Source organism: Mchenga conophoros, linkage group LG6 (assembly GCF_057382185.1).
Source record: "Mchenga conophoros isolate Kocher_MC1m ecotype Shallow Benthic linkage group LG6, M_conophoros_male_GT1.1, whole genome shotgun sequence".
NCBI classification, from domain to species: domain Eukaryota; kingdom Metazoa; phylum Chordata; class Actinopteri; order Cichliformes; family Cichlidae; genus Mchenga; species Mchenga conophoros.
Genome location: NC_140531.1, coordinates 42984567 through 42996806, shown reverse-complemented (window position 1 = coordinate 42996806; position 12240 = coordinate 42984567). Strand labels below are relative to the sequence as shown.

The following is a 12240-nucleotide window of genomic DNA, read 5'->3' as shown; positions in this document are numbered from 1 at the left end:
TTGTAGAAACGCCACATTTCAAATTACCTGCCACATGTTGCCTTTATGCTCGCTCCTCTTCTGCAGGGCTAGCTAGATGCTAAAGTACCCAACCCACAGACACCTGCAGAATCAGCTGAATATTATGGACACTGTCCGAGCCTTTCCAATGAAGCTCACGTGGATTTGGTCCATCCGAATATTTCAGGAACTTCAACCGTGTCTTCAGCTGAGCTCCGCTCCTGAGGAGCAGCCCAAGCTTCGCTAAAAGGAATTTGTAATTGATGTTTTTGTGTAAAACTGATGACCGAGGGGAGCTGAAGCATTTCAATATTCCTGCTAAAAGGAATTTTTACTGCACATCTCACGTGGTCAGGTGGGAAGTTTTTCATATTTCATAAAGGAAAGATGTTTGCACACACGGAAACTGTTCCCAGAGAAACCGTACGAAAGGATTTTCGGGGACTTCTTGACTGTAAGCGTTCATCTGCTCACAGCGTGCTCACGCACAGGCTGATGCTTTAGGCCACTCCCACAACCTGACAGACGCACAGACTGACCATCCGAGTGGTTTCCTTTCATTTCCAGATGACATTTGTGTTTATTCATCTCCTCAGCTCACTCACATAATAGAAACAATAAAAAAATAGAACTGAAAATGTACATCATACACCTGATACATAGATTTATATAGAATCTTTTTGTGTTTTTGTTTTTTTACATAGGTACAAATGTGAATTATATATAAAAAGACAAACTTATGAATTCACCTTATATTCTTTACACATGATTGAGGGAAACGTACATCAGGACAGGATGAAGAGGAGGCTTCAGGCACTTTCCTTTAACAAACAAAGACACTGCTTTCAGTTCACCTTCCTCGCCACAGACAGGAAAACACACGAGGGACACGTCAGCAGAGACGCAGGTCGGACAGACGGGCGATCCTGCTGAGCGGCGGCGGCGGCGGCGTGGGATCTTACAGGCTGATCGTATGTTTCACGTCACGGACGACAGCTACACGTCTTCTATAAAAATGAAGCTCATAATGAAATCGTTTATATTACAGGTCAGTTTTATAAAATAGACTTTTACTGTTTCACACCTGCTGTTCATATTTATTACTGGATGACGTCACAAGACTGTAATACTGCTCTCAGCCTACAGGTGGCACCGTTTAGATTCTGACGTCAGCCGTAAACTAAAAATAGAGTCCGCTGGACATCACCGGGTCATGATGTCAGCAGACAGTAAGAGCGTGTGGGAGGGGCCAACGTGACCCATGCACAGAGCCAACAAAGCGTCTTGGGGGACGGGAATTTTAAAAGTTTAAACAGGTCAGGGGATATGAAGGGTCGTCTTTGCACCGACATGTGACACCAGGATCATCTTCCAGCTGCATTAAAACATTATTCTGAGAGTTTTAATAGTCGAGAGCTTTTGGCTGTGAAGTGGAGAAACCGCATCGCTGCAGATGTTCTGAACAGTAGAGCGCCAGCGGATGATCTCCACGATTGGTTATTTGTTCAGATTGAAATCTCTTCTTCTGACATCGAGCGACACATCCGCGTCACTAAACTTCAGACCAGCTGTTGTGTTCAGCGCAGTGTTCTCGTCTGCTGCTCGACGCAGAGCTTCCTGCGACCCGGGACCTTCAAGGATTCAACATTTTTACTTCGATGCATCTGGAAGGTTTTTTAAGCGAGCTGCCATCACCTGCAGCATGCAGCACGAACACCCCCACTGACAGTGCCTGGGGCGTCTGTGGGGGCGTTCCTGGACCACAGACTGCCCGCAGTGGTAGATGCACGCAGACCGCACCCGAGCGCATCGGATCCTAAATTTGCGATTAAAGGAAACTCTCAGGTGTGATCAGGACTGAGGAAGTGCTTCGCTCATCATCATTCTGTCTCTAGAAATGGTCATCATCACACTGGTCAGACCTGCTGGGTTACCTGCTCCAGTTAACCTGAAACCAGTTAAATACCCACTGTAAGGATCAGAAACCAGAGCTCCCAGCACAGTGAAACACATGTTTCACCATCAAACTGATCAAAGTCAGCCACTTGTACTGACGGCAGGAACGCTGCTCTACTCTGTTGGGCGATCGTGGCTCAAGAGTTGGGAGTTCGTCTTGTAATCGGAAGGTTGCCGGTTCGAGCCCCGGCTCGGACAGTCTCGGTCGTTGTGTCCTTGGGCAAGACACTTCACCCGTTGCCTACTGGTGTTGGCCAGAAGGGCTGATGGCGCAATATGGCAGCCTCGCCTCTGTCAGTCTGCCCCAGGGCAGCTGTGGCTACAACTGTAGCTGCCTCCACCAGTGTGTGAATGGGTGGATGACTGGGTGTGTAAAGCGCTTTGGGGTCCCTAGAGGGGACTAGTAAAAGCGCTATACAAATACAGGCCATTTACCATTTGAAGCAGCTTCGGTAACAACCAATGAGAGTGAAGAACAGTGCTGATTGGCTGGCTGTGGACTAGGAAATACACTAGAGCAGGGTTGGGCAACCTCGGCCTCCGGGTCGTGTACGGCTGGCGAGACCAAAGCAATGAAATGTTTGTATTTTACATACGCACGAATAAATCGAACATACACGGCTGCGTATGTCTGAGTCAAAATCAGGTGACGTACGCCATCACAGGATCGCCGCAGATGATGAAGAGTCGTGGCAGCCGTCAAGAAAGCGAAGGTGGACGCTGTGTAGTCCAGGAAATGGACTAATGACGTTTTCTTTGAAGTGAAAGGCGAGCGAGCCGATGTCCAGCGCCATTGCAGCTCGAAACGTGACGAGCGGCGAGAACAAATGCGCTCTCGACTCAACATGAACGCTCTTCGTTGGAGTTTGAGAGCTCAACGAGCGGCTTTCACGCGATCACAGACGGACGGCGAGGATATGACGCGTGCACGTTTTGTAGTGAGTGCGTCGTCACGAAGCTGAAACCTCACGAGGCTTAGTAACACGGCAGCTGTAGACTTTTGTTGGTCTCTCTTTGGTTTGTGTTAACGGTATGACCCTCAGAGAACAGGGGCTCGACCTCTGACCCCTTAGCTTTGAGTTAGGGTTTGGTCAGCTCAGCATCAGGAGCACCGTGTTCGCTGATTCGCTGATTCACGTGATTTTTCTGGTGGCGAACAGAAAAAAGCTTTTTTCGGCTAACAGCAGCGAGTGAAGCCGCTGACTTTGTGACGGGTGGTGCAGCGTGTGGGTGGCGCTAAAGCAACATTCATACAGACACACCCACGCGTCCGGCCGCTTGGACACATGAGTGTAAAAATATAACGTCTGCGTAAACGTACTGATCATGTAAGACTCATACAGAAGCTTCTGCACGTCGAGATGCAGCTGGAGCTATGAAGACCGACAACGACGACAAAACGACAACAACGTAGAAATCACAGGGACCTCCAACGCCCCGCTTCCTGCTGCGAGTCCTAGCTGTCACTGTGGAAGGGGCGGGGCCTGCAACGCCTTAGCCCACAGCTTTGTGTTTCCCGCCGCAGCAGCGGCAGGCCACGCCGCAGCGGTAGCACGCCCTGAGGGGGGCGTAGCAGCACATGCAGGGAGCCAGCAGCGACAGGCCCACCAGCGCCGTCCAGCGCAGGCAGAAACGCTCGTCGGTGGTGTCGCAGGAGCACGGGTCTGAGTAATCCCCCTCTGGATCGGACATGCAGTGGTACAGAAGGCTGTCCGCGCACCACATGAAGGTCACGCGCCGGATGCACGTCTGAATGGGGTCAGGCGCCTCGTGGCAGCGGCCCCGCCCGTTGTCCTCTTGATCGAACATGTCCTGACAGTAAACGCAGCGCGAGCGCTCTGCGTCCTCCTTCCGCAGTTTGCCTTTGAGCTCCGGGGCTCGCGGCTGCACCGTCAGCACCGCCCTGTGGCCGCCGCCCATCTCCAGGCAGCTGGGTTTTCTGTCGCAGCTCAGAGGATACGGGTAGGCGTAGTCGCGTTTGGCCGGCTCGCTCTTGGTAAAGTGCACGCAAGTGTCCGGGTTGTGGAGCTGGGCGAGTTTGTCGCGTGAGGAGTTGGCGTGGCGGTAGTCCTCGTAGCCGGTGAGCCAGGTCCGCTCGCGGGGGTTGATGCGTACGACCTCCTCGTCCTCCAACTGGAAGCTGACGTGACGAGGAAACATATGCACCGCCTGCAGGAGGAGGTGGAGCGTGTTTAAAGGCGGCGTAGGATAAAGCGGTGTTTGTCTGTCACATCAGCAGCACAGTCGCTTTATCATTCTGACCAATTAGAAACGAGACTCTCGCTCTTACCGTACTCACCTGGTCCAGGAAGTAGTGCTCAGTGGGCCGATGCTGCTCATACAAATGTCCCAGGATGCAGTGGTGCCGGCGGGGTTCACAGAAGGTGGGCGGGGTGAGCGTGCGCATCGCTGGCTCTCTCTTCTGGGACGAGTTGGACGAGCTGTCGGTGGCAGTCTGGAGGAGAAAAGGAGAAAAGGTGTTTCCAGAGGAGGCGCTATGCAGCCTGATTAGCGAGGGAAAGTTTCCTGAATCACCATAGTAACTGTAGCATAGTAACACATCACCTGGACAGGAGCAGGTTAAGTTCAAAGGAGCACAGCGTTTTCATTCTTATCATTCTCGGCATGTCTTATATCTTCAGTTCAATTCAGATTTATTTATATATATCATCAAATCACAGCATGAGTTAATGACTCAGTGCAGAGAGGTCTGTTAACACACGGAGAGAAGAAGAAACACCCAGTGCACCTGTTGCAGCATAACTAAGGGAGGATCCAGGGTCACCTGGTCCAGCCCTAACTATATGCTTTAGCAAAAAGGAAAGTTTGAAGCCTGATCTTGAAAGTAGAGATAGTAGAGATTCTGGATTTAACAGGAAGCCAAAACAGGAGAAATCTGCTCTCTCTTTCTAGTCCCTGTCAGGACTCTTGCTGCAGCATTTTGGATCAGCTGAAGGCTTTTCAGGGAGTTTTTAGGACGTCCTGATAATAATGAATTACAGTCGTCCAGCCTGGAAGTAATAAATGCATGAACTAGATTTTCATGTCCACTGCAGCATATACGTTCCATCCATCTGTAGGACAGGAAGCACTGTGACAGCTGGTGTTGGTCTACATGTCCACTGTCCTGCGAGCGCCTCCCAGTCGAGCTCTTTCCAAGAACTATTTTCCTTAAAAACACACCCATCCTCCGAACTGAAACGATCTGCAGCCACGCTCCTTCCTCTGAGGTCAGCGTTGTAAACCGGCTGCTCACTGACGGATTACTGAATCGTCTCCGGCATCCTGCAGAAACAATACGCCGCTTTCTTTAAAGATGGACAGACGGGACAGAAAGGTCAGGACCTGCAGAGAGTAACTGAAACCTCCGGGAATCCAAGCATGCACACCTCACACCTGTGTTACTGACAGAGCTCCAAGACTGGAAGCCCTCCTCGGTTTTGTTTATACCTGCATGAACTCGAGAGCTCGAGTCCACGGTGTCCACGCAGGTTTGCCTTTCAGCTCCTGGAGCAGGCAGGAGGGGTTTATGGGTGTTTGGCTGCTCTGAGCCTGGTTCTGCCGGAGCTTTCCTGTAAACGGGAGTTCTTCCTTCCCACCATCACCAGATTGCTTGTGCTGTATCTGTGACTAATCCAAACAGGATGGGGACATGTTCCTGGCCATAAACAGGAAACCCACCCCCTCCCGTCCATCACACTTTGCGAGGACATGCGTGTCCTCCCAGTCAGACAAAAATAAATATACCAGCTCCAGTGACTCCTCCACAGATCCTGCCACCATCACAGTGAAGGGCTGGAGGGTCACGTGACTCACCGTGAAGACGTCATCGTCGCCGAGCTCGGCCTCGTTCTGCAGCGTGGACGAGGACGTGGTCGACCCTGGAGTGAGACAGCAGAGAAGCTGATGAGCTACAACGTGAATGCAGATGGAGGCAGAGCTCAAGCTATCGCCACCTACCTTCGGTTAGGTCCTCCAAGGCCTTCCTCACGCCGCGATCAAAGGCGCGGGCATCGGCCGGGCTCTGGAAAGTCAGGCCACACTTCTTGTTGTCCACCTTCCAGTGGTGGAAAGTGGGCGTGGCCTTCGTGTAGACTAGATCCTTCTTTAAGAAGCACTCAAGAATCACCTGATGGTTTCAAAGACATCGGACAAAGAAGACAACAGCGTTATCGAGAAAGATGTCATGGCAGCAACGAGAAACACCGACAGCGTCAAAAGCGTCCTCTGACCTCAACGACTGAATCTAATAATGGAAAAAACTACTTTGGGTTCAAAGGAAAGGACCTCCACGTTCACAAATATTTTCTATCACTCCCTTAAACTGAAGCCAAACTCATCATCAAACCTTTGAGATACTGAAATCTTACAAAAGAACAATTTCTCCCATATTCCATAGTTTATCTCCCGAAAACCTTTCTGAAAATATGATGGAGGTGCAGCTGAGACGGTGGTCCGATTCCTTGGACCCGTTAGTCTGCTTGCATGTCAATCCCGCTTATTGGTTCTTGCACTTGTGCTACAATCAGCTGATTTCAGAGGAAAATAGGGGCGGTCTGCGTGGACGTGGACACTACTTTGATTTTTATTGGACTAAAGGACGAGATAATGAAGAAACAACCGCATTATGCTGCTAACACAAGCACCTGCACAGACAGCATGCTAGTGCTAAGCTAGCCGAGAGCCCAGAGTGATGTTAAAGCTGAACTTCAACAGTCTACCTGTTCATGTTTCTACAGTAGAATCACCATGACGACCGTGCTGGTTTCCATCTTTGCTTTGTGTTCATACCTAAACACTAAGAGAACGATCACGCGTGTCATTAGCAACTACCAACCTGTATATTTTATTTATTGTTTACTCTATTTAATATGTAAAATACACACACACACGTAGAAAAACATATTTAGTACACACATCCAGTAATGCATACACTCTTATATTGTACATATATTTATTACCATCCTTATATTTTGCTTGTTTTATGTTATTGTATTTTTTGCACACCTCTGTCGCTTGTGAAGCTCGCACACAAGAATTTCACTCGCATGTGCTGTACCGTGTAGCTGCACACGTGATGTGACAATAAAGGTGATTTGATTTAGCGCAGAGCAGCGTGTTGGTGTGTGGGGCTGTGACCTCATGTTGTTAAACTGTGATGATGACACAACGAGTTTCAGCACATTTTATGGAGAAATGCAGAAGTAATGAAGTAAAATACTGAGTTACTTTGAAGTACTCTGAGTAATTAATGACATTTCTTTGAGTAATGAGCCAACACTGAGGGAAATCCCTCCAACATGCACAAGCATGTGACCCACAGCAGAAAGTCTTTGATACGCTGCCGAGTCTCAAACAGGAGCCTGAGACATCTGCAGCGTGTCTCATATATCAGAGCGAAGCTGTGAATGCTCACGTTATATTATTAATAATAATAACAGAGTAAGCGGTATTTGTCTCCAGAGTCAGGGTCATGTGACGCCGTCCTCTGCAGGAGCTGAGTCCTGGTGCTGAGGGTGCGTGCCGAGGCTCGGGGCTCACCTGCTTGTCTTTAAGACGTTCTCCGTGGATCAGGAACGTGTTACGTCCCAGCAGCTCGGTCGGCAGCAGTCTGCACACGCCCACTCTGCTCAGGCAGCCGTCCTGCGCCAACCAGCCGCCGCTCGACTCGTCTCTGGTCATCACCACCGCTTTGACACGCACTATGTAACTATCACTGCAACAGAGAAACAGGAAGTCTGAGCTCTCCTCCTGTGAGGAGAGCCGCAGGTGGGAGATCACGTGACCAGACCGAGCACACTCATCAGGACCGCTGTCCAATCAGAATGCATAACACCGATAGCACGGTGAATGTGAGCGGTGTTGGACAGCCTCTTTTCCTCTGCAGCGACACACATCAGACTCTTGCAGTCAGCGCAAATTCACGGAGGCGGGGCATGAAACCTGCCAGCGGCTAACCCCCCCCCCCCCAAAAAAAAAACCCCAAAAAGCTAAAACTGAACACGGGGGCGGGATTAAGACGAAGAAAATCGAGACTCTCTCTCCTGCTTGGCTTTCTCCTACATCCTGTTTCCACGGTCACCGTGTCCCATCCGTCTCCACTGACAACAGGCTGTTGAGATCTGCTGCTGCCGACACACACACACACACACACACACACACACACACACACACACACAGGTTTTCTCTGCTTTGTGATTCAGCCTGCCTGTCAAACTGATGGTGTGTGTGTGTGTGTGTGTGTGTGTGTGTGTGTGTGTGTGTGTGTGTGTTACTGCTGGCAAAGCAGTGATGACTCATGCTCACACACACACACTGGATTTCGGTCCCTCACCGACTGATTCTCCATTTTCAGACACTTTACCCGCTTGAAGGGACGGCGCCAGGGATGCACAACCTCATTCTGCACAGGACGTTAACCTGCAGCTGCTGTCACTGCTAACATCAACCACCGTGCAAGATGGGGTGAGGATGATCATGAGCAAGGTGGTGGGAGGAGCTTGTTAATGAAGACAGCGGGGACCACCGTCACCAAGACCACCGATCTGTCGTATCGGTGAAACAGAAACACAACTACGAGCCAAAGAACACGCAAATCAATTGATGATGTTTTTCTGGATGTTTGTTTGATGGTCTTCTTTCTCTCTCCATTAAAATGAAAGTGCCATAAAAACGAGTCTGTTTCTTACTTTGTAAGTGAACAAACTTACAAATTCAAACGCTGAGCAGCGCGACGAGGTGCCAAAGTCTTTGGCTCAGACTGTCAGGTCACAGCTGACTGAAGGCGTCAGCTCGCTGTTGGCTGGTTTGGAGCATCAGTTGATAAAAAAACAGTCCCTCACTTTGGTGAAACGGGGAAGAATCTCAGAGCTAAACAGCAGGACTGAAGGTTTGAGCATGACACTATCACAGACAAGAGGACAGCACTCTATCGGAGGATCAATACATCAAGCTTTCCTGATAGCCTCGACTGATAGCGACCCACATCTGCACATCAAGCTGGCATCTACACCACCCAGAACCAGGAAGGTACACACCTTCGTGTCTTCTGTTTGCCGTCAAACACGTTTCCACTGACTGAGCCCAAAGTAGCCCAGATGAGACCCGAACGAGCCGACTGTCGTCCCTGAGAACGTCGCTGATCATCGAACATCAGGGTGCAATCAGGAAACGTCCTGTCAGAAGAAGGCTGTGTGGTCATGACCTCAGAGTAGGTCTCCAAGGAGACACGGCCCGTGCCAACATTTCAGAGCAAAGGCTGGAGAAAGGTCAAAGGTCATCATTAGTAACACACGAGTATTTTTATTTCACACCACTTTGCTGCCTGTCTGCACTCTTCACCTGTCTCAGGTAAACCACGGCCATCACAGGTGACCCCGCCCACCAGCCACACTTCCAGACCCACTACCAGCCTCGTCCTCTGGGCCACTCGGACTGTTAACAGAACCGCAGGCCGACATCTTCACTGAAGTAACAATAACACGCCTGACTGAGTGTGACGTGGTTAACTGTCAACAGGGGTTTTAATCTGAAAGTGCTCTGCCTGCACCTGCCCAACTTCCTGTTTTATGGACATGGTCAGAGCTGCCGTCCTCTCTTCATCATCATCATCATCACAGCTTTCCTTTCTAATGTTACCAAGTTATTAACAACTTTTTCAAACTCCATCTCGTCTACGTCACATGATGATGTTAGCAGGAGGAGACTCAACCCTCGCCGTGCGAGGCTAAATCACTGACGCTTGATTACTTGCTGTGGCTAGCTGTGTCTCCATACCAAGCTCGGCTACTACCTGATCAGGTGAAATAAGAGCAGCTTTCAGCAACAACAGCAGACTGCAGTAAAAGTAATAATTACACGTATTACTTGACAGGCGAGGAGCTTTGTGACCGCGCTGTCTGCGGTGAAAGATGCTTTACTTTTATATGTTTTTGTTTATGTCCATCTGACTTGCTTTCCAGCAAGTTCAGGTCCACCCCAGTGTCGGCTCCCAGTTGGCTTCCCTGATAAACCTCCCGAACATCCTCAGCACGATTCAAACCAAAGAGCCAAGCTGGGTTTGTCTCAGTTGGGTTCAAACAGCAGTGGTTTGTTTGTACTATGAAACACTGCAGATGGTTCTGGAGGGATTACAGGAAGTTACTACTCGCTCTAAACACCAAAAGAGACAGAGCCTGTTTGTTCCAGCAGAAACTCGTTCCCTCACTCTTCACCTTCCAGTCAGCTCCATCAGCTAGCATCAAACTGAAAGCTGCTATGTGGTTGGACGACTACCAAGATGAAGGATTTAGGAGCTTGTGAATGATCGAGGAGGCGTAATGAGCACAGACACAGTCAGAATACGAGCGCCGGACATCCTTCAGCCTTCTGTTTCATATTCAGGGTCTGACTGTTCTCCATCAGGTGGGTGGATGTGGCACCTGATTGGTCAAAGCCGTGAGCGTTATGCTGTTCTTTTGTCTCAGAGGAAAATGAGTGGCTCTCTTATTTTGAAAATCTGATTGTTACCCAGCTTGCTCCAGCTCTTTCCTCACCAGCTGGACGGACAGCAGGACACTGTTGTAGCAGAACTCAGTCCCAGCTAGCTTCTCGTTCCTGCTGGACTGCAGTCCAGGATCAGTTGTGGAGGGTCACTCTGGGTCTACCAGCTGCAGGAGACGCCGATGCCCGACAGCGGGGCCACAGACTGATTACAGGGTGAGTTTACTGCATTACAGCGAAGCAGCGCTTATCTTGCTGCCACGCTGTAATGCTTGCTTCATGGCACTGCGGTGGTGTCGGCCAACAGACAGTTTACAGTCCTCCAAAACCCCAACAGCGTGTAGCTGGGCTGTGCGCAATGCGAATGTTGATTGGCTACAAGTGGCGGGGAAAGGAGGTAGAGAAGCACGAAAACCATGAAAAACAGCACGCCAAGCTCAGACCTGCAGACTCTGCAGCTCATTGGATGACGGGACACCGAGGTGGACACCGCCCCCACCTGGCAGCACAGCTGCTCGACCTGTACGGATCAGCACAAAACTTGCGTTAAGGCAGTAAATGAATCACAGGGCTGTAAAAGGGACCAATCACATTTGGCTCCGCCCTCCAAAAGGTCAAAAGTCAGACCAATTGGAGCAGCAGAGTTGTGCTGCACCTGTGAGCACAAACCATTAGCTCGTGACGGTTTTATCAAATATGAGCCCCCCACCACACACAAACACCACCCTGATGTTGGGCACACTGTGGGTGGCTCACAGTGATCCTGTGTGTGTGTGTGTGTGAAATCAGCGAGCCTCGGAGTCACACTGAGCCACCCTGCGCCTGCCCAGATGAGGCTGAGCACGTGCAGCCTCTGAGGATGACTCATGTGATGATGGAGGAGCTGCTGAGCTCCTGCAGGAGGTTCACGTTCAGCTCCCTCTGAGGAGGAGGACGAAGATGAGCCCGTTTGTTCTCGTGGGTACTCACTCGTCCGGGCGCGTGTCCTCGCTCATGTTTCCCATTTCACCTCCGGTCATAAGGAGCTCCCACCGCGGCAGCGCGCGCGGTGCTCATGTTTCCTCAGCAGGAGCAGCGCCCGGTCCTCCCCCGCTCCCTCCGCGCCTCCTCGGCGTTAATCCCGGTGAGTGTTCCCCCCCAACACCTCCTCCTCCCAGTCCTCAATCAGTGGAGCTCATCCAGTCTCCTTCACCTCCTCCACCTCCGCCTTTTTTGCCTCCTCCGTCACCTCCTCCCCCACCGGAGCGGGCTGGAATGCGGTGACCGAAAATGGAGCGCTGGTGTCGGTGCGGATGGCCCCGGACGAGCCCCATCTCCTCATTTCTCCATGTTGGATTCAGAGTCAGACGGAGAGGAGCGGGAGGGGGCGGGGGAGGGGTGACGTCAGACCCGAAGGACTGCAGAGTCACGTGGCGTCACCGTATAATAATAATAATAATAATCGTTTAGATGTTTTATGTGTTTAACGGTCTGTTTCAGTTCTTTCCTTGTTTTAAATGCAGATATTTCATTTTAAAAGCTGAGTTACTCTTCAAAATAAGAGCCCCAGTCTGCTTCCAGCCTGTAGGCACATTAATAGAAGTCTGTGCTCCAGTCCCACCAGGTGGCCGAACTGTGCAACTGCAGCGTTGTGTGTGTTAATGAGGTTTAATCTGGAGCTGATTAATGAAGCAAGCGCTGAAGCGCCAAACCTGCAGTTCCTCTGACGTCCAGCAGAGGCAGCAGTGAGTCGGTCCTCATAGACTCCATGTTAAAACAAACATGTTTACAGCCTGATACTCAAACTGTTTCGTCTCTGTAAAA

At 50.5% G+C, this 12240-nt stretch overlaps 2 protein-coding genes across 7 annotated transcripts in view; one reads left to right on the top strand and one right to left on the bottom strand.

Moving 5' to 3' along the window:
* Positions 1-547: 547 nt before the first annotated feature.
* Positions 548-11540, bottom strand: spred2a (sprouty related EVH1 domain containing 2a). Of its 5 annotated transcripts, XM_085278240.1 has the most exons (7): positions 9298-11362; positions 8994-9214; positions 7498-7672; positions 5917-6085; positions 5773-5837; positions 4247-4411; positions 548-4125 (listed from the first exon to the last, which is right to left on the bottom strand). In XM_085278240.1, exons 2-7 carry the CDS (start codon positions 9155-9157, stop codon positions 3451-3453), a joined length of 1413 nt encoding a protein of 470 aa, XP_085134366.1. In that variant the 5' UTR covers positions 9158-9214; positions 9298-11362; the 3' UTR covers positions 548-3450. The 5 variants fall into 5 exon arrangements, with proteins under 5 accessions (XP_085134366.1, XP_085134368.1, XP_085134369.1 ...); XM_085278242.1 differs by lacking the exons at positions 8994-9214; positions 9298-11362 and adding an exon at positions 11407-11540; XM_085278243.1 differs by lacking the exons at positions 8994-9214; positions 9298-11362 and adding an exon at positions 11407-11540 and having other exon boundaries at positions 4256-4411.
* The window catches only part of meis1a (Meis homeobox 1 a), a 28172-nt gene continuing 27355 nt past the window's right edge, over positions 11424-12240 (top strand). For both annotated transcript variants that reach the window (XM_085278250.1, XM_085278249.1), the window contains exon 1: positions 11424-11560. In XM_085278250.1, coding sequence (XP_085134376.1) covers positions 11492-11560 — 69 coding nt within the window. In that variant the 5' untranslated portion in view covers positions 11424-11491. The remainder of the gene's footprint in view (positions 11561-12240) is intronic.

Bases quoted from the DNA above. Each gene is read 5' to 3' on its own strand.
- spred2a (XM_085278239.1), bottom strand. From the start codon at position 9,157: ATGACCACACAGCCTTCTTCTGACAGGACGTTTCCTGATTGCACCCTG. The intron at 7,673-8,993 runs GTGTGTACCTTC...TCTCTGTTGCAG, and splicing joins GGCAAACAGAAGACACGAAG to TGATAGTTACATAGTGCGTG. The intron at 4,126-4,246 runs GTAAGAGCGAGA...CTCCTCCTGCAG, and splicing joins TCCTGGACCAGGTGAGTACG to GCGGTGCATATGTTTCCTCG.